The sequence below is a fragment of the Mirounga angustirostris genome, unplaced genomic scaffold, assembly GCF_029215605.1.
Source record: "Mirounga angustirostris isolate CCGP_5_RB_7025 unplaced genomic scaffold, mMirAng1.0.hap1 SCAF_5, whole genome shotgun sequence".
NCBI classification, from domain to species: Eukaryota; Metazoa; Chordata; class Mammalia; order Carnivora; family Phocidae; genus Mirounga; species Mirounga angustirostris.
Window position 1 is genome coordinate 173,473,781 of NW_026991713.1, and position 21,574 is coordinate 173,495,354.

The following is a 21,574-nucleotide window of genomic DNA, read 5'->3' on the forward strand; positions in this document are numbered from 1 at the left end:
TGTGAAATAGGGATATTAGAAGGACTCCCAGCGTCTATGACTGCTGTGAAGACCACACATGCTAGCACGGAGGTCAGCGGTCAAGAAAGACGAGCCCTCATGATCTTGGTACCTCTGCTGGTGTCTCGTTGTCTCATATTAACCATACAGGCTTCCTGCCTCCCAGGACTTGCAGAACTGCCACTGAAGAGCATCAGGGACCGGTGGGAGGAGAGGGGTCTTGAAGGAGGGCAGGGGCGGGGGGCGGTTCCCTCTGGTGGTCTGGGGAGAGTGATAAGGAGATGAAGCCCCAGCTGGAGGCTCCTAACACCTTTGTCCCTCATTGTGCCATTTACTGCGTGCCTGGGGGGGTCCCCCTCTCTCTCTCCTTCCTTCCTTCCTTCTTTCCTGAAGAAAGGGAATAGAAATGGGGACAATAATAGTACCTACCATCATGGAATTGTGATGAGGATTGAATTAGGTAACATATAAAGTGCTTAGAACAATGCCTGATACATAGTAAGTGCTCAATGGATGTTACTTCTTGCTACTTTATTTTCTTTCTTTTTAAAGATTTATTTGGGGGGGGCAGAGGGAGAGGGAGACTCTCCAGCAGACTCCCTGCTGAGCCTTGTGGGGGGAGGGGCTCAGTCTCACAATCCTGAGATCACGACCTGAGCCGAAATCAAGTCAGTCGCTCAACCAACTGAACCACTCAGGCGCCCCTATTTTCTTTTTCTTAATATTTATTATTTTCTGATTAAGAACGCAATTCTTGTTTGTGGTAGAAAAGTGTGAAAATGTAGGGGAAAACTCACCTCAGTGAGGGAGTCCGATATATGAACAAATGAGTAAGCACAAGGACAGGACACACAAGACGCAGAGGTAGCTTGCAGGAAGGGCACGGGCACGATTCCTGGCAAGGTTCCACAGAAAAGGTGACGCTCACGAGGAGGTTGGCAAAGGTGAACAGGATTTTGTCAGGTGGACGAGGTGGGGAGGGCGTTCAGGAAGCAGGAAGAGCATATGCAAAGGTACAGAGGCATGAAACAGCATGTGTGTCCCCGTAACCCTAACCGTGGTTTTGCATGGCTCCAGGGTCAAGTATGTGGGGGGAGGTGGGGGAGGGACTTGGTGTAAGAAGTGTGCTAGGAGGGGCGCCTGGGTAGCTCAGCCAGTTAAGCATCTGCCTTCTGCTCAGGTCATGATCCTGGAGTCCCGGGATCGAGCCCCGCATCCGGCTCCCTGCTCAGCAGAGAGCCTGCTTCTCCTCCTCCCTCTGCCTGCCACTCCCCCTGCTTGTACTCTGTCAAATAAATACGATCTTTAAAACGAACAAACAAACAAACAAGTGTGCTTAGGAGGCAGGGCGAGGAAGGAGGCAGGACTAGGAAATGAGAAGCCTGCTTCTCCATAAAGAGTTTGGTTACTGGCCTAAGGAATGAGAGGGGCCACTGGAAGGTCTCGGTGACGGTGTCATATGCTTGGCATTTTAGAGGGAGAGCTCATGCAGAGGTATGAAGAATGGATTGAGGAGCAAGGCTTTGGAAGCAAAGAGACTTCTGGAAGGCTGGGGCCAGAGTCCTAGAACGAACTAAGTAAGGACAGCCCAGGCCAACGTGGGAGTCAAGGGTGTGCAACGCGGGATGCGCTGGAGATGCCTGACAAGTGGAGGTGGGGGGTCGGGTAGATGCAGAGAAACAACGCATCCAGAACAATTCCCAGGTTTCTGGCTTGGTTGACTGGGAAGTGGATGATGTCAGCAACCAAAGTAGGAAATATACAAAGAAAAATATGCTTGTGGAGAAGAAACCACTCTGGTGACCATATTTATGTAAAAAATAGTCCATGTAATTTTTTTTTTTTAAGTAAGCTCTACACCCAGGGTGGGGCTTGAACCTATGACCCCGAGATGAAGAGTTGCATGCTCTACCAACTGAGCCAGCCAGGTGCCTCTAGTCCATGTAATTTTTTATTCATTTTAAAATCTTCAGTTCTTCATTACTGGCATATTTAAAATAATACACCTGACTGGGCTTTCCTTTTTTTTTTTTTTTTTTTTTGAAGGAGATTAAAAAATTTAAGCTCCATAAACAATTTATTTTTTTTAAATATTAAGATTTTCTTCTCCACTACCACTCCGTGGTTCCTACTCCTCTCAGCTGACGTGTTCAGGTAAAACCAGGGTTTTCCCTTGCTTGGAAACTTACACATAATATGCGTTCTCAGAATAGAGCTGGATCTCAAGAACAGACAGGACTCAGAATGGGTGAGGGGCACTGGAAATGAAACTGCTTTTATGCTAGATAATATCCTTGGAAATCTTGCCCATCCTTCTCATTTCACAGATGAGAGGCAAAACCAGAAGCTAACCATGGGAGGCAGAAACTTAAGGAGGCAGAATTCAGCTCAGATGAACCTCTAGCAGTGAGAACGTTCAACAGGGGAACAGCCTGCCTTTCTACCTGGTGCAGCAAGGAGCCTCTCATCCTGAAGACAGTGCAGGAGAGAATGGATGGTCATCTGTCAGGGCTACCGCTGAGCTTCTGCATGGAACAGGAGGTTGAAGATGGTTTCTAAGGCCCTCTTGAACTCTGATTTTTATTGATTGAATGTGGGTAGCCCCAGCAGGATGTGGGAACACCGTGCGTGAACAAACTCGTGGGCATGAACGTAAGGTGTGGATGGGCCCTGTTATCATCTTGCTACTTGATGAGACAAAGCTTCTTTGCTTGACCAAACCAAACTCAGGATCCTGAACCTTCTCCTAGGCCCTTCTGTGCGTTTCCTCATAAATCTAGGTCTAGCAAGAACTCTGAGAAGTCAGTTTACCAACAGTCCTTCATCCTCCACCGTCACCCCAGGGTGGGATCTACCCACCCCGGCCCTTCTTCAAGAATCCTGTTAGGTCAGTTTAACCAAAATCCTTCTTACCCTGATGTTTTTTTTTCTCTTAGAAATTTTCCATCCACTGACCCCTACCTTGCCCCTCAGCTGTAAATCCCCACTTGACCAGCTGTATTTGGACATGAGCCAAGGTCTATACAGAGATCTCTTTTCCTCTATTGCAATAGTACTAAATAAAATATATATTTTTACCACCCTCACTACTGACCAGCACTGGTTTTCACAAATCTGGTTTTTCGATGTGTGAAGAGGAGCAGTTGTAGATACGGCTGTTCAGATAGGCAGAGACCTGCTCAAGGAAAGCCTTCACTATACGACTAAGGATTTCAAATTTTATTAAGAAGGGAGAAGCCACTGAAGGAGTGACAAGATGGGTTGTAGTGCTTTGGGGAGACTGAGAGAAAATAAAGAGAACAATCCACGAGGAGACTATTTATATAACTGAGAGGAGAAGTAATAAGGACCTGAACTCTAGGCTTAGCAGCAATAGAAGCAAAGAGGAACGACGGAGGTCGTAGAATCCTAAGGGACAGGGCAAGACGATCGCCTGGGTGAGATTCTCTTCACACACGCCTCCCCACCTCACATGGGAGCCATCTGGGCCACGGGGTCCAGCCTCCCACCAAGTAGAGCAACCCAGGGTCTTCCTCATGGTGCTTCTCTGATCCCATGGTCACGTCTCACCTGGCAAGTTCAATGGTTTCCTCCTCTGTAAGACGAGGTTAATACTAACGCCCGCCTCACACACAGGCGGTTGTGAGGATTACATGACTTAACATCTGAAAACCACTTGGAAAAGGGCCAGGCGGAGGATATGCCATGTGTCAGCTACTATCATTACCATCACTTGGAAATCCCACCTCCCCCACGACCTCAACTCTGAAACCCTCCCCTCTGCCAATAATCTCTTTCCACCCCATGCCTACTGAATTCACCTGCCTAGGACTTGACGCTGGTCAGACGCAGGATGAGTAACCAAAGAAAACTCTGACGGTCTGACCCTGAGTTTACAGAAATCTTGAGAGGGGGCAGTTTATGGGAAAGATGTTATCTGGCTTGAAACACGTTCACTTGAAACTTTTAGAGGTCCAAGTACCAATGACCAGCAGTCTGCCAGAGACCCAAGACGAACTCGGGAGAGACTCGTAGCCCAGGTGCAGACTTAAAACCTATTTGCACAGGTAAGAGTTGAGACCACAGGAGCAAGTGGCTCAAAGGTCATGGTAAGGAAAGAGACAAAGCGGTATCATGACCCAACATTCAGGAATACTCAGGGACTGAGAAAAGAGAAATCATAATGGGAAAGAGGAATAATCAGGAAAACCAGAGGAGTAAAATGTTATAGTAGCTTCAAGGATACTTAAAAATAAACATAATTTTCATGCAACAGTCCAGATCATTCCCAGGCCTCACGGAGATGCTCTGAAGGAGGGAGTCATGAGGTCTCTGCGGGGTGAGGGGAGTGCAGCGGGCGGGCAGAGAAGTGGTTGATCCGTCATGTGTGGCGACGATTCATCACCTAGCAGTTTGTTTTGTTTTGTTTTGTTTTAAAGATTTTTTATTTATTTATTTGAGACAGAGAGAATGAGATACAGAGAGCATGAGAGGGAGGAGGGTCAGAGGGAGAAGCAGACTCCCTGCCGAGCAGGGAGCCCGATGCGGGACTCGATCCTGTGACTCCAGGATCATGACCTGAGCCGAAGGCAGTCGCTTCACCAACTGAGCCACCCAGGCGCCCCCATCACCTAGCAGTTTTACCTGTCTTTCCCAGAGCTCCACAACCTGAATCTCCACGTAAGTGGCCATGCTCGGGCCTCACCCACCCCCAAACGGTCCTGCCTGGAACCTCTTCTCCTCTGTGTTTTAGAGGAGGTTTAAAAGACCTTGCTCATCTCCCTCCAGAAATATTCTCTACTCCGTTACTAGTTCTTGCTTTTCAGTGTAAATTTTTAGGCTCTAACCTCAGAAATAATTTGATAGGTCTGATTTGGGGGTTCAGAAATCTGCATTACTAACAAGCAGCCTAATGATTTTTTTTTTTTTTTAAGATTTTATTTATTTGACAGAGAGAGAGAGACAGCGAGAGAGGGAACACAAGCAGGGGGAGTGGGAGAGGGAGAAGCAGGCTTCCTGCCGAGCAGGGAGCCCGATGCAGGGCTCGATCCCAGGACCCTGAGATAATGACCTGAGCCAAAGGCAGTCGCTTAACCAACTGAGCCACCCAGGCGCCCCTAGCCTAGTGATTCTAATATGGGTTGTTCATGGCCTACACTTCGAGACACAAAGTCAGTCTGTAAGTATGTGGGGAATCTCAAAGAAGAGCCAAAAGAATGTTTCATTATAACTTTAAGAAATCAAAAACATATTAGGTGGTCAATCACAATATATGCTCTAAGATTTTCCAGAGGCCAGTTCCAGACATTTCCCCATCTTCTCCGTAAGACTTTCATCTCCACCTTCTCCATGACTGGAACCTCCTCCCATCAAGGGCCCAAACAAGAAATCTATATATGCCCACTGCGACCCAAAACCCAAGTACTCGCTTGTCAGGGCCCCTACACCCAGGAACACCTTTCTAGTTTGGGTTGCTGGTCTTAAGTATCGTACCACACAGAATGATATGCCGCACACGAAATCCAACGTGTACATGACTGAGAGTCTGTGGCAGTATCTAGAGGAATGCGACAGAGTCTTGACAGCGAGAGGTCATATGTGTGTGAAAGAAAAAGTTGTCTGTAAAAAAAAAATCTAAAAGATTAAATTTTAAGGATTCCAGTTATAGTCACGGTTTCCTATTTTAACTGAAATAAATTTGGCTCCTGCACAAAAACACACTCAATCTCTCCTTCTAAAAAAACTATTCTGTTTAATAGTGCACTTCATTTATGCTACAGGATGAGCAGGATTGGAAAAAGATAACGAAAGATCATCCCTTCAGCTGGGAAAACTCGAGCTCCATCCTAACCCAGCAAGGAGCCCGGCAGCCGCGTCAGGCCAGAGACTCCCTTCTCTGGGCTTTGCTCTTTCTTTGCATTCACACTTGGCTGCTGAAGTCAGAGGTGAGGTCATGAGAGGTCCAGCTGCTGGGGCCAGAGGGCATAGGTCGTAGGTGTCAGAGGGCACGGCAAGCTGGCTGAGCAAGCTCCTTAAAAGCATTCTATTCTTAGCAACTGGGGGTTTGGATTAAATCACTTTGCAACGCAGGAGTGGGGAGAGGAACAGGGAGAGAGGAGGACGGGAAGCAGGCCAATGCTAAATGCTTTTGATCCTCTCCCTGTGAGCCTTACCGATTATCGGATGGATTTCCCAATCAGACCTATCACAATAGGGAAAGACAAGTTCTCCAACAAAACTGCCTCACTGCTCTTGGAAACGGGCTTGCAGCTCCAAGAGCCCCCCAAAATACAGAGAGCACAGAAAACCTCGTGGGGTCCCCCCAATAAAATAACTAATCCCTCAGCCCCAAATTTCCATAATTAATGAAGTCATGGAACAACGACAACAACAAACAGCACATTCCTTATCAAAATTTAAAGCTGGATTAGGAACAGGGGCTTTGAAAGAGAGCCTCCATGTGCCCTTCTTAGCAAATAGCAGGACTCAGAACATTCCTTCCACTGCCTTCTGTGCTGAGTATACTGACTCCAACGGAGGAATCCTTGGAATTTTATTCCTACTGTGCTTCCATTCCCCACCTTGGAAAGAAAGGCTCCTCTGGTGTGAGAGAAATGGTCTAGTGCAAACTCCCTTCCAAAATGGAAGGTGACTGGTCCCAGAGCTTCCCTCGTATTCCCAGCACTTAACCTGCTGCTTGCTTCCTGGTGTGATTCCTGGGGAAACTGACCTGGTGGCTCACCATGAGGATGCGCCAGCATGATTTCCCCGATCTGCCCCGTTCTCTAAAGTGAAAGGTTTGAGTCGGAAGGGACACATTCTAAGATGTTCATACTTAGATAGTAAGGCAGGAACTCTTTAGACGCAGAGGAAGTGAGGAAAACAGGTGTGTGGCGCTCTCTCATGTAGACTCTCTGATATTTAATTCAGCAGTGACTCTGAGAGAACTTTTGCTCATTCCCATTACATTCAAAGGCTTCTCTCCAGTGTGAATTCTCTGGTGGCGAACAAGAGCTGAGCTATACCTAAAGGCCTTCCCACACTCACTACATTCATAGGGATTCTCCCCCGTGTGGATTCTTTGATGCTGAATAAGGCCTGAACTGTAAGTAAACTTTCCTCCACATTCCATACATTCATAGGGCTTCTCTCCAGTGTGGATTCTCTGGTGCTGATAGAGGTGGGAGCTCTGGCTGAAGGCCTTCCCACACTCGTTACATTCATAGGGCTTCTCTCCAGTGTGGATTCTCTGGTGATGGATAAGGGTGGAGCTCCTGCTGAAGGCCTTCCCACATTCATTACAAGCATATGGTTTCTCTCCAGTGTGGATTCTCTGATGATGAGTAAGGGTGGAGCTCCAGCTGAAGGTTTTCCCACATTCACTACATTCATAGGGCTTCTCCCCAGTGTGGATCCTCCGATGTAGAATGAGGGCAGAGCTACAACTGAAGGTCTTCCCACAATCGTTACATTCGTAAGGTTTCTCTCCAGTGTGGATTCTCTGATGCTGAATAAGATGTGAGCTCTGACTGAAGGCCTTCCCACACTCACTACATTCATAGGGTTTCTCCCCAGTGTGGATTCTCTGATGTTGAATAAGGTCTGAAGTTCGATTAAAGCTCTTGCTACATTCATCACACTTATGGGGTCTGTCTCCCACAGGAAGTCTCTGATGCGAAATAAGGTTAGAACTCACAGTGAAGCTGTTCCCAAAATCATTGTATTTCTCACTTCTCTCTCCCACAGGGGTTAGCTTTTCCTCATCTGTCACTTGACCAAAATCTTGTATCTTCCTATTCAATCTTTCTCCAGAGGAGTTCCCCAGTTGCCTCTTGAGACTGACTTCTTGTTCATAGGCTTCTTCAAATTTAAGACCCTGAGAAATATCCTTTTGGAATCTTCCCAATAGCACCCCATGTGAACCGGTATCTTCGGAAATTTCTTGATCATGCTCAGTTCTGGTCTCACCATCTGGCACAATACAAAATACAAACATCACTTGTTCCTTGTGGAAGAAAGGATCAAAACCAGAGGACAGGATAATTACGAGAAGGACGTTCACGAGGCTAAAAGCACAAGCCTCTCATCTGCGTGCAGACCTGCCCAGGCTGGGAGCAGCTGATGCACAATGAGAAATCTGCATCGAGAAAATAAGGAAGAAGAAAGGCAAGAAGCAAAATCAAAGTGAAAAGATCTGGAAGTACAGAGAAGGCTGGAGATGGGAGGAGAGGAAGACAGACCAGGCAGGGGTGTGGAAACAAAAACAGAAGAGAAAGGACACACTGTTTAATGAAGTGACAAAATCCTCACAGAGGTCAGAGACTGGAAATGCAAGTGGGGAGACAGTGGCTTCCAGAAGATAGGGAAGAAGAAACATAAGCAAGCCCAGAAGGGTGATGGGAAACAGTCGCAGAGCAGGAAGAAGCGACAAGGGGGAGGCCACAGTGACCGCCACAGCCTCAGGTGAAAAGAACAATCACGTCTGTAGGCCACACACGCCAAACCCACGGAAACAGGCAAAAGACGGAGCTCAGTCCGCCTCTGGGCCCTAGGCATCGAAGGCTGGGCTAAGGTGTGAAGATGCATAAACCATCTTCTTGTTTGACTTATTTCCACTGCTTTGGGATTTTCAAAGGGAGCTTTGGGCAAAGAGGATGAGTGAAAAGGGTCTAGACAGTTAGCATTTTTAGTCCGTCAATATATTAAGAAGTAAAGACCAGGAATGAGTGTTAGAGAACAGAAACAGCTGTTTCTCCCTCACCTGAACAGGCACCTCTCAGGACCTCTCTGTTCTCAGTTCCCTTCAAACCCAGGACCCTCGGCTCTTCGTCTCAATGCAGCCCAAAGATTGTGTCAAAATTCAGAAATGGAAATCCTGCCCACGGGACAAGGTTTATCCTGCTCAGAGCAAGTGCTCCCAGAGCTTGAGTCCGCACCCAGGATTCGCAGGGCCAGCAAGGAAATGTGCAGGGAGTCTCCAATGGGAGGGAGGGAGACGCCCTGCACCGCCCAGAAAATGTTCTCACTGACTGCGTGACTGACAAGTCACAGATTAACCGTCCACAGAGTAAAGGTTAAAGACGCCAGTTGCAAATTTCTCCAGGAGCCGCAGCCACTCTAGTCCTGAACAAAGCAATGGACCCCTCGAGGGGGTACAACAGAGAAGGGAAGGAGGAGTTCCAGAATGCGCACATGGGCGCCCAGCAGTACCTCACGTGTTTAGGGATCCCGAGATGCTCATCTTTTGGAAAAGGCTCTGAATTACACATTACGAATCACATGGAAAAAAAAGCAGCAGATCTGGAGCTGAAAGACCAGGGCCCGAGTCCTGCTACTTGATAGCTATAGGACCACCGTGAAGCACTGAAGGCCTCTGACATCTCTTTCGTCACCGAGAACACAAGAAGAACCCCAGCAACCGCTGTTACTGTGTTACTGTGAGGTTTCCATGAGAGAATGTATAGGAAAGCTCTTTATAAACTGCCAATTACTGTACAAGCAGGAGTTACTATTATTGTTAGAATTTTCTGAGACTACGTCAATCTTTAGCTGATCATTTTGCGACTCAAGTGTCACTAGCCAACAAGGAAACAAAGAAATGCCAAGGGAGTTTTACTGAGAAAGCGTTATCTCCTTACCCAGCGAGAACACATTCCCATAATTCTCCAGCATCACATCCCTGTAGAGGTCCCTCTGAGCAGGCTCCAAACGCTTCCACTCCTTCCGGATGAAGTACACAGCTACATCCTCAAACGTTACCAACTCCTGAAACAACACGGTCTTGCGTGCAATTTCAGGGGGAGGGAGGGGACCAGCAGCACCAAAAATAATAACTGGGAATGAGGATGAACAATGAGTATCTAAGAGGTGGGGGAAAGGAGGTTATGGCAGAGGAAGAGAGGGGTCTGTTATTCAGCAGGAAAGAACCACGTTCCTGATGGGGGGAATCACGGTTTGGGGCACTGAATGGATGTCACGGCATAAACGTTTCCATGAGATGGGAAGGAAGAAGGATAAAGGGAATCACAGCTCACCTGGGACTTGGCCTTTAGGAGTGCAGCTGCCAACATCTCATCCCCTAGGCTGTCCTTGTCGGAAAATGCAGGAACTGTCGAGGAAGGAAGAGCTGAAGGACAATAAGAGGCTCCGTGAATGAACCCATCTGCTCTCTGGTCTCCCAACCCACAGAAAACTCACTGGGTCCTGGAACCTAGGACCCAAGCCCTCTTGAGGTGAGGTGTCCAAAGCCCTGCTGATCCTGCTCTCCATCTGCCCCAGGTACCTTCCTTTCTGTTCAGTCACTGCTCTCTCCCAGAAACCGGCCCAGTCCTCCCATTAGTGATCAGCACCTTCTTGTTTGTCCTTTCTCCCAACCTTGGCCAGCAACGCAGACATTCCTGCTCACCCCTTCCATCCCTCTCCACATCTCTGAACTCAAGACTCGTGCACAAAGGTCTCTTACACCAGAGGAAACCAGCAGCCTCACCCAACCCCAACTGAACAACACAATGCCCATTCTCCTTCTTTCTCTTCACCCCAGGTCAAATCTAAACACTACAAAATGTTTCCTGGTTCTGGGCTTGATCACATCTCTTCTTCTGTAATTCTTAACATATTTGTCCCTTAGAGATTCTAAACCCCTAGAGACACAAGACTGTGTGCAATCACCGGGACAAAGAGATCCTTAAATGCTTTTTCCTGATAAGCATACCCTTTCAACAGCAATTGCCTCCGAAGTCAGTGGCACAGTCTATGACAGCAAAATACAAATACCTTAGTGGCTTCTGCTCATTTCATCCTTTTGCCTGTGACCTACAAAGTGATTTCCCAAGAGCCTCCCCTAAGTGCATGCTCCTAAAGAACACAAAGTAGGACCAAGCACCTGGAATTCTGTGATTGTCAGTTTTCTTAATCCTGCATGAGGTCCCAACGGCCCTTCACAAATGCCTCAGCTGTAAAGGCTACCAAGCTGTACATTCATTGTTGGCTTCAGTTAGCTTTTCCACTGGGCTGTAAGCTACCAAATGGGAAAGACTGTGTCTTAGCCACATCTGGATTCTAGTGGTTAGCCCGATTCCTGGTGAATAAGACATGCAGCATGACTGCTGAATGCCTGAATAAAAGAATAAATGAATCTCTATTCCTTACCACTCTCAAGCAGGGCCTGAGGTTCCTGAGATACGCAATCAGCCTGAGTTTCCATGGGTAGGGCCAGAAGCTCTGGGTCTCTGGTCCACTATCTGCAGACTCAGCAGGAAGCCGGTTTTGAATGAGAACGAGGAAGCACTGCAGAAGCAAAGTTCAAGGTTCAATGATTAAAACCAAACCAAACCAAACCAAAAAAAACCACCTCCCTTGAGCTAGCATTTCAGCTCATACCCACGATTAGCAGGAGGAATTGTAGCAACCAGGACCAGTCTTCTAGATGCCGGTAAATACCCTGTGGAGAGATTCCATGAGCACCACAGAAAGACAATCTGGAGCTGAAAGACCAGGGCCCGAGTCCTGCTACAGTTGTCTAGGACAATTGTCCTAGACAATATCCCACCTTTGGCTCCCACAACATACTGAGTGATATTTATAACAACAGAAAACGTGGAACACTGGTGCCAAATAATGATACTAACAGAATTGAATACTAAGAACGATTGAAATTAAAAAAAAAACCAAAAAAACGAAAAAGTATGTACACATAGATCTGCAAAATGTGTATGTATTGTATGAACTTTTAAGAATGTTTGGGATAGTGCATAAAGCTAACTGTTTACAGATTTTTTATTTACTTATTTAAAGTAGACTCCATGCGGGGCTTGAACTCACGACCCTTAGATCAAGACCTGAGCTGAGATTGAGAGTCAGAGGCTTAGCCGACTGAGCCACCCAGGTGCTCCTATTTACAGATTTTTTTTTAAAAAACCTCATAAACATTAGAGCTGGTAGAAGGAAAAAATTACTTTATTAGATTTCTAGCTGTTACATTACATTTAGGTGTTATCCTTTGAGGAAAAGGGGTCACAAAACAGCACCCAATGGCAGCAATCAGAGAAACTTTCCGTTGAGTTCTCGGTCTCTCATTTAGAAAACCCTGGGGAAATAACAGCTGACACCCAGAACTACGGCAAATAGCTCAGATCTATTAATTAAATTAGAGAAATCCTTCCTCCCCTTTCTAAGACAGCTGTCTGCTTCCAGTTTCAGCCAAAGGCAGGATGTTACTGAGGGACGGGGGCCCCTTCTGTGGTCCCCATGCAGTGTCATCGCAGGGAGCAGGTGTACGTACTCGCCAGATTTAGAGGCTGGGCCCGTCACCGAGAAGGTAGCAGCCGGCCTTCTTTCTACCTCCCTTTTCTCCTAATACATTTCCTTGGGTCAGAATATAAGTCCCTGCCGCATGGACCAACACTTTTTTAAAAAAATACATAAGATTACTTATTACTCCATTTTCATCCCTCCTGACGTCCCCATTCCCCAGTTGCTATGACAATCAAGAGAGGTCTGTTCTCTGTGGCTCTAGTGAATAAAACAGAACGTGAGTATCTAGACTAAGGTTTGGATCTCAAGCAGAAGCTTCTACTTCACACTTGAATGCCGTGACAGGAGTCAACAGACCAAGAACAGCCACCAGAGCTTTCTTACACTCGGGCAAGAGCAAAGTAAAAAACCCCTGGACTTTGTCTACTTCCCTCTTTATTTATCTACTCATGTAACAAACAACTGCTGAGTGTCACTACATTGCAAGACACTACTGAAAGGAATGTGAACAATATTTGCTTTACCATTATAGACAGCTGCGTTCACATAAAGCATAAAAAGGGGAGGGGCCCTGAGAGTCAGAGTTCACAGAACTCTAGTGTTTGGGCAACAAGGGGGTACAGAATGCCCACCACCAATGCCTTTACACAGAGAAAGACATTGAATGAGGCATGAGCTAGGCCCAGTGGCAATCAAGGTGACACACCCTACTGCCACCAAGGCTCCCTCCTCACTGGGTCCCTTCAACTCTGTCTCAGAGCCAGCCATCTTTTGTCCCTATCAACCAACTTTATGATTTCCAGGACTGTTTATAAGCAGACACCTCCAACGAATCAGCTCTTGGTCCAAACTCTCTTTAGAAAGGGAACTCAGAGGCTCTGACTCCAGAAGAAAAAAAACAAGCCTCCCTCCTCAAAGCTGGTAACAACCAAAGCTGGAACTCAAAGGCATATTGTTGAGAACAAGTCCCCAGTGTCTGCATCAGTACACAATGTTTCTCACAGAAAGAAGAATCTCCATTGTGCCCCCACAGCTTCAGGTCCAGGCAGGGCCCTTCCCTGCTCTGGGGCCAGCGCCTCTCCCTGAAGCTGCTCCTGCGGACTGACAAAGACGACCTGGCAGTGAGAACGAGTCATGAAAAGCTTTACCTGCTGGAATCTTTCCTTCCTTCTTTGGAGTTAGGTCCTAGAAGACCAGAGTAGCAATTATCGGGACTTTGGAAGCCTTTGTGCAAGTTCCTGGAAATTCTAACTTAAGCTGACGCCAGCGCTGTACGATTAAGGGGGGAAAAAAGGAATTAAAAACTATTCATGTAAACTTCATTTCTACTCAGATATAAGGGGGAAAAAAGACCATACACTAATCAACACAATTAAGACACAAGTGGTTATTTGTGTTGTACCCCTGGAGAGCTGAAAGGCAACTGAAGGTTCTCCAGGTCAACCTCCCACCCAAGTGGGAGGAATGCCTTCTCAAGGTCCCAATGTTCTGACAGCTAAGCTTGCAGGAAACTCTCAACCTCAGCACGGAGTCTGGTCCATTGCTGCAAAGCTTCACCAACAGAGAGGTCTTCGGTAGGTAAGGTGGGAAAATCTATCCCCCTTGGACCTTCACCTCACAGAGGCCTAGCACCCTGCCCTAAGGTGCTTGAAGAACAGAATCTTCTCCTTCCACACAACTGTTCCTCAAACACTTGTAAGCCAAATGACGCTCACTGTCCACAAACTTCCCTTCTTGGGGATAAATACCTTTAGCTCCTCTCACTGTTCCCTATATTTCGGGTTCATCATCCTGCCTATCCTCTCCTGGAGTTTACGAATGCCATTCAGAGCGTAAACATCCATCATCTGCGTTCAATCCCACTTCAAAAGCGGATCAAATCAGGGACCTAACACAATTGAAAGCGGGAGCCAGACACAGCTGCACCAACCCGCGTGAGGGACTCGATTTACTGAGCGCCAGGGGATTATTCTCGGGAACTAAGTTTGCACTCTCCCCCACCCCCCATTCCAGAGCTACTTCTAACTGCGAACGCTTCGTTGAACTCCTTCTCAGATCTCAGACCCGGCTAAGTACAGAGACTTCTCCTGCCACTGGCGCGAATAACTGTGTTAACACCAAATAAAAGCGTCTGAGAGGATTACCAAGTTAGGGAAGCTGTCATCAGCTGTTCTAAAGAGAGGGGCCCGTTTACAGCCGTACTGGAACTTTTAAGTGCTCGTGCTGGGCTAAGTCACAAGCCCAGAACCGCAGCCCCTTTCCTCCCCTCCTGGCAAGGCCCCGTTTGGAGGAGGGAGGTCCCCGGGGAAGCGGAGTCGGGGACCGGCTGCGGGGGAGGGAGCGGCGCCTCCCGGCAGCTCCGGGCGGGCCTGGGGCCCCGGGGGCCGCAGCGGCGCGGACACCACCCCTTTCCCCGGCGGCCACAGCCTCCGTCTCACCGCGAGCCCCGGGGGCGGCCGGACTCACCCTGGGGGCAGGGACGGGAGATTTGGGGGGCCAAACACCGACCAGGCCCCGTTGGACCCTGTCACAGACCCACACACCCGGACAGAACAAAGAACGGAAGTTCTATTTCGCTTCCGGGTCGATCCTTTTCATTACCCACCCTATCCCCGTAGCCTCCACGCCCACTTGTTCTCTCTAGGAACTTTGGAGGTGTTCCCCTCTCGGTGGTTCGCTGACTCCCGGCCTAGGCCGCGCGGCGGCCGCCAACGCCGGCCCTGGCGCTCCCGCCCGCCGCCGCGCCCCCTGATGGCCGGGCGGGGCGAAGCGCCGCGTCCCTCGGCCTCAGGGCGCATGCTTGGGCGCCCCAGAACCCGCGGGGCGGCGGGGGTTCCCCCGCGGATCGTCGAGGGCGGAGGAGAGTGCACCTGGGCAGAGCGACCCGGGTCCCGAGCCGACCCGCAGCAAAAAAGACTTCTGAAGGGTTCATCGGTAGAAAAAAATTCACCTTTCTTTGAAATTTCCAAATAAACCAAGTTTTGTGTTTGTTTCATGTAAAAATGCCCCCTTTATTTTTATTTTATTTTTTTTTAAGATTTTATTTATTTATTTGACGGAGAGAGACAGCGAGAGAGGGAACACAAGCAGGGGGAGTGGGAGAGGGAGAAGCAGGCTCCCCGCAGAGCAGGGAGCCTGATGTGGGGCTCGATCCCAGGACCCTGGGATCACGACCTGAGCCGAAGGCAGACGCTTAACGACTGAGCCACCCAGGCGCCCCAAAATGCCTCCCTTAAATTAAAATCCGAAGAGAACATTCCTGCCCATCAGAGAGCCCCGTGAGGACAAAACCTGTACAAGCGATGAGAGAGGAAAGTCGGGGAAGTTACTAAAATCTATCCGGTGCATCCGAAGAAGACAAGAAGACTGGCGGGCGAGGCCCCCCAGGAGCTGACTGTGTGAGATCCTTGAGGAGAGGAGGGGAAGGTTTCCGTGGTTCGCTCACTTTATGCCCTCACAGGAGGAACCCTGTAAGTGTAGGAATCAAATCCTTCCAGGTCACATACAGAATGAAATCTTGTGATATCCTGAGTAACGAGGGGGCCCTCCTGGCTCCCCTTCCAGCCCTGCCTCCCATTTGATCCCAGTTTCCACTGCATCCCATATTTATGGCGCCCACAGTCAGCTCTGAGAACGCAACAGACTTCACTTTCCAGTGACGGCAGGCTAAGGACAGCAATTTAAATGACCCAATTCCAGTAAAATATGAAAAGTGCTAGGAAAGGAGAATTTGCAGAAGTGTTGCAGGCCCTGGAAGAGAAGGGGATGCTAGGGCAGAGGAAATAGTCAGGACTAAGGCCTGGAGGCAGAACAGAAGTCACTAATAACACCTTGAGGGTGGCCTGAGATGGGTGGGTGCCTGACCCATCTCCAGTCCTTCCAGACCATAATGAGAATTTGAGCAAGTACTTGGCATAATCAAGTCGCTCAGTAAACTCAATACCCACCCTCATCCCCACCAAAACAACACACACACACACACACACACACAAAAGTCCCTGGGCTTTTTTTTTAAATCTCTCCTCCATTCCTTTTTCTTCCACTTCTACTTTAGGATAAGAAGGACAGAGATGAGGAAGGAGGCAGGGGCAAGGAGAGCAGGGCAGGGTGGAAATGGTCTCCTCAAAGTGGGATTGTTTGTTCTGTAAAAGGTTCCCTAATGACCATCCGAAGGGAACAGCTCTTAGACACCCAGCACCTTCAATGCTATCAACTTTATTACTCTGGGGCTGAGAAGTCAATTTGTAGCTTATGGTTAGTGTTTGCCCCAGAACCAAGCCAGCTGGCTAATTCCCAGCAAGTTCTCAAAAGCCGTGCGTGCTCTTAATGATTATTCTTCTGAGTCCATGGTCTCCGGAGTGTCATGAGTCACCTAGGGGATGCTCAAGGCAATCCACCAAGGTGGGAAAGGAAGTGTTGGAACTTCTGTAAAGCTTTTATCTAAAAGAAAGGAAGAAAATAAGAGTAAAAAAGTAAGCCTTACCGAAAGTCAATAGAAAGGAGGGCACTGGTAGCCTCACTGGGGTCTTCATAGCAGTCTTCAGACAAGGATATGAGCAACCTGGCAGGTAGGAATGGGGGATGGAGAACACAAATATTCTCAGAGCGTCTGTGTAGACAGCTAGTTTTGAGAGAATCAGTTGCCAGAGTCTTATATTTTCTCTCTGTACACCTTTAAGATTGCTCCCTTGGCCAGGGTGCCCTCCTTCACGGCCATCTTCCCTCCTGATGGAAGATAGGTTTCTCACCCCCAATACTGCTATGTATTGCCCTGGGGCATCAAAACTTTTGGGGTACCAAACAAAAGGACTCATTTGAAATATCGCTGCCAATAAGGATTAGGTGGACAAATCCTTTGTGATTCCAGTGATTTCCCAGTACTTCCCTCCACCAGTAAAAGCAAAGGAGGACAAAACCATTTCTGTTGATAGATCACAGTGTGATTTTGGTATGTAAAATCAACATTGCTATAACTATATTCCTTCTACCACTCATCTTCTCAACTTACGTGAGCAGGAATTTTCAACATTTACGTCTATAAAAGCAAAAGTAGAGGGGTGCCTGGCTGGTTCAGTCGCTAGAGGATGCAACTCTTGATCTCAGGGTCTTAGATGTAAGCCCCACATTGGGCATAAACCTTACTTAAAAAAAGTTTTTTTAAAAGGAAGGAAATTTTAAAAAGCAAAAGCAAAAATAGCAATAGATTTAATACTTTAGTAATAAGTAATGCCCACTTATTGAGAAAAGCCTCTCAAATCTGCACCCAGAAAACACTTGAAAATACGATTTTCTAACCTTTTAAAAAATACTCCAAAATTACGTGTGTCTGGGTGGCTCAGTCGGTTGAGCATCGACTCTTGGTTTTGGCTCAGTCATGATCTCAGGGTCATGAGATTGAGCCCCATGTCAGGCTCCGTGCTCAGTGTGGAGTCTGGTGGGATTCTCTCTCCTCTTTCTCTCTCTGCACCCTCCCCACACTCTTTCTCTCCAAAATAAATAAAAATAAATCTTAAAAAAAGGAAATATTTAGACTTTTTAAAAAATTCCAATATTAGTGGCTGGAATTATTTTGTGTATCTGTCTACTTCTCATCGTCAGTATTCTCTCTCCTCCAGCCCCTACTAGAGTCTCTGAGAGCAGGGACACTGACTGTCTTATTTAGCAATGTAATCCTCCAAAATCCAGAACACTGCCTGATAATAACAACTCTGCAATGACTGATAAATAAGCAAGTAAATATTTATGGACTTGTTCGTTTACCTCCAGTATATCCTCAAATATATACAAACCATGCCCCAGATATTGCATGAGACATTTTATTAAAAATTATTCGTTGTTCACCTGAAATTGAAATTTAACAGGTCATCCTGCATTTAATCTGGCAACCCTATCTCCACTGAAATTGTCCTTGTTGAAATTAAGGGGAATGATATTTTAGCTCACTTCCCTCATTTCAAGCCATATATGTGTTCAAATTCTTTTTTCTGCTGATAGAATTCTGCAGTTCCCACCTGAGGGGATAAACTTTATGCTAGGTACACTTCTTTCTCCTGCTAATTCTTTGATTTGACAGGATCCTAAGAAATGTAATTTTAATGACTTTGGGACCTATGGGATCTTCCATTCTTTCATGTTAGGAAAACCATAAAGTTCTCAAGGAGACTTAAATTTGTATGTGGGTATTTTACCTGGCTTTGTCTAACTCAAGATCAAAACTTAGAGTCTTTTTACTGCTATTTCCTTTGAGTCAGAAAATACTTCCTCATTGATGTATTTATATTATTCTTTCCTCATCAATATTGTAAAGTAGTCCATAATACCAATGTGTTTGAATAACAAGATTCAATAGAATTACTTCTCATTCTGAAAGAGCTTCCAATGGCCATTCTTTTAGAATACTTTACTTTGTTAATCATTGTAGACTCTGGCTTTTTAGACTAAATATATGACAATCAACCTCAGCCAATATTCTCTTTGATGCTCAAATTGTCACGACTCTGGCAAACATGAGCTCATTTTTTAAATTTTCTTTTAATTTTAAAAAAGATTTTATTTCTCAGAGAGAGAGCACAAGCAGGGGTAGCGGCAGGCAGAGCGAGAAGCAGGCTCCCCGATGAACAAGGAGCCCGATGTCGGACTTGATCCCAGGACCCTGGGATCATGACCTGAGCTGAAGGCAGACCCTTAACTGACTGAGCCACCCAGGCATCCCAACATGAGCTCATTTTAGATTGGTCCCTGTGTCATTTCAATAAAACCTCATCAAATTTGAGAGCCTTTTGGCACAACAAAACTGCCAGGCTCACCTTACATTTTTTCTGAATATAGAATTACCTATTTCTCCAAGGAACACTGAGGACACAGAGGGAGAAATATATGCATATTGGGGTTCACATTATTTCTGGGCAATTGCTCTTGGACAGAAATAAAAAAAGATAGGTATTTTATTGTGAAGAAATGAGTTAATATTGCTACTGCCAATCCAGTTTTACTTAAATTCTTAATTCTACAATTATACTCCTTTATCTTCTATGGGTAAATCTTCATTAAAAAATAATTTTTTTTTAAAGTAAACTCTACCCCCAACATGGGGCTCAGCCTCAGGACCCTGAGATCAAGAGTCACATGCTCTGCTGACTGAGCCAGCTAGGCACCCCCTTCATTTCAAACTAAATAAATATAATGGTTTATTTTTTTCTGACATTTCAAGTATAGTTCTCAAACAATTCAGTAGCCACACAAATGATACAATTACTGAATAAAGTGTAAAATCTTTTAGTCTTTTTTTTTTTTTTCTCCCATCACTGTCTTTAATGCTGCCTCCCCTTTTTAAAAATTTTATTTCCAGGGGTGTCTGGGTGGCTCAGTTGGTTGAGCATCCAACTCCTGATTTGGGCTCAGGTCATGATCTCAGGGTTGTGGGACTGAGCCCTGCATTGGGCTCCATGCTGAGGGCAGAGTCTTCTTGTCTCTCTCCCTCTGCTATCCCTGCTACCCCGGCTCTCTCTTAAATAAATAAAATCTTTCAAAAAACTTAACTATTTTCTTTTTTAAAAGATTTCATTTGGGGCGCCTGGGAGGCTCAGTCGGTTAAGCACCTGCCTTTGGCTCAGGTCGTGATTTCAGGGTCCTGGGATCGAGCCCTGCGTCTGGCTCCCTGCCTGAAGGGAGCCCGCTTCTCCCTCTTACTGTTTGTGCTTGCTCTGTCAAATAAATAAAATCTTAAAAATATTTTCATTTATTTGAGAGAGTGAGCGAGAGTGTACGAGGGGGGTGGGGGAGTGAAGAGCAGAAGGTGAAGCAGACTCCCCACTGAGCAGGGAGCCCGATGACACAGGGTTCGATCCCAGGACCCTGGGATCATGACCTGAGCCGAAGGTAGACACCCAACCGACTTGAGCCACCCAGGTGCCCCTAAAATGAGGTATTTCCTATTAGCTTGGTATAAAGTTTCTATGTCTTTAATAAGTTATATATTTTTAAGGCGTATAACATGGTAAATTTTGTTGTGTATTTTACAATTTAAAAAGTTGGGAAAAAATGATTGAAATGTGAACATATATTGGCTCTGACATTACTAGAAATGTAGTAATAAGAGTCAAAATTGGCTTATTCACCTAGAATCGTATTTTCGAATCATATACTTGGACTATATGTAAGTCACTGTAGATAAGACTAGATGGGGTGAAATTAAGCCATTACCTAGAAATGTGGATACAGCTGTTATTTCCCACCTCAAGACAGATCAGACACTTCTGTCTCCTCATAGCAGACAATCTCCACCAAAGAGAATTCTGGAGGTGGGTTGCAAGAGAAGAGCTGCTGCCCTGATTTCCAGGCTAGCACTTTGAGGTTATTCTAGAATTTATAAAGTCACAACGTATTTCCGGGGATGCACAAAGCTGTCACTTCATCCACAAATATACATGTTACTGGTGTGAGTCCCCTCAATTCATCAGATCACCACATTTGGGGAGACAAAGGGGTAGAAGCACTGCTGCCCCCAAGTGCCAGGGGTAGAATTGCAAGATACAGGATGCCCCGTTAAATTTGAATTGCAGAGAAGCACTGAATAATTTTTTTAGTGTTAAGTATGCCCCCAATATTATCTAGAATCCAGATTAAGTCCTGTACATCTGTCTGCGTATGTGTGTAAACATGCGTATCTGCGTGATATGGGGGGGGGGTGCTCGCAAGCATCTTCAGACCAAGACAGCCTGAAAGCCCCCTGGGGACAGTTTCTTCCCAGTCTACCAGGGGTTCTCAGCCACTCTCCTGGAGCCAAGGAGGCACTGCCTCCTAACCACAGCTGGACACTGGGACTGGAGCAGAGCTCAGGTATACCAGTTTCTCCCATTTGTTATGTTGTGTGAAGGTCCCCACACAGAAGCCACAGATCAACAGTGCACCCACTATTGGCTTTTTTTCTCCCCTCCTTTCCCGCTCCCTCACACCTGGCTTCCTGGAGCCATCTCCCTAAGCAACCTATCTGCCCCCAAGCCCTTGTTGCAGGCTGTCCTAGGGGAAACCCAAACTGTAACAGTCGGTACTGGAAGTGGCCCTAGAAACTGAGCCCTCAGGATGGGATTCTGGAATAGGTCACTCGCTGGTCAGATGGTTAGTAAGAGGAGCCTGGTAATGAGCGTGGTAGTCATGACTCCTGGCATGCTCTACCTGGCCATTATGAAGATTTCTACCAGGCACGGCAGGATATGAGGTTCTGCTAGAAGGGGAAGCATGAGTTTCTGAAACAGTCCTAGAACTTGAAACCTTATTGGGATAGTGGCAATTACAAGGACTGCAGGTTCTCTCTCAAGCTTTG

At 46.7% G+C, this 21,574-nt stretch overlaps 1 protein-coding gene across 6 annotated transcripts in view; it reads right to left on the reverse strand.

Moving 5' to 3' along the window:
* Positions 1-5,732: 5,732 nt before the first annotated feature.
* Positions 5,733-21,574, reverse strand: part of ZNF3 (zinc finger protein 3) — a 60,350-nt gene continuing 44,508 nt past the window's right edge. Inside the window, exons 1-7 of one of the 6 annotated variants that reach the window (XM_045875725.3) lie at positions 14,719-14,840; positions 13,401-13,521; positions 11,380-11,440; positions 11,149-11,286; positions 10,035-10,126; positions 9,639-9,765; positions 5,733-7,971 (exon numbers count right to left, since the gene is read on the reverse strand). In XM_045875725.3, coding sequence (XP_045731681.1) covers positions 6,902-7,971; positions 9,639-9,765; positions 10,035-10,126; positions 11,149-11,203 — 1,344 coding nt within the window. In that variant the 5' untranslated portion in view covers positions 11,204-11,286; positions 11,380-11,440; positions 13,401-13,521; positions 14,719-14,840 and the 3' untranslated portion in view covers positions 5,733-6,901. The other 5 variants (XM_045875728.3, XM_045875727.3, XM_064593268.1 and 2 more) reach the window with 5 other exon arrangements.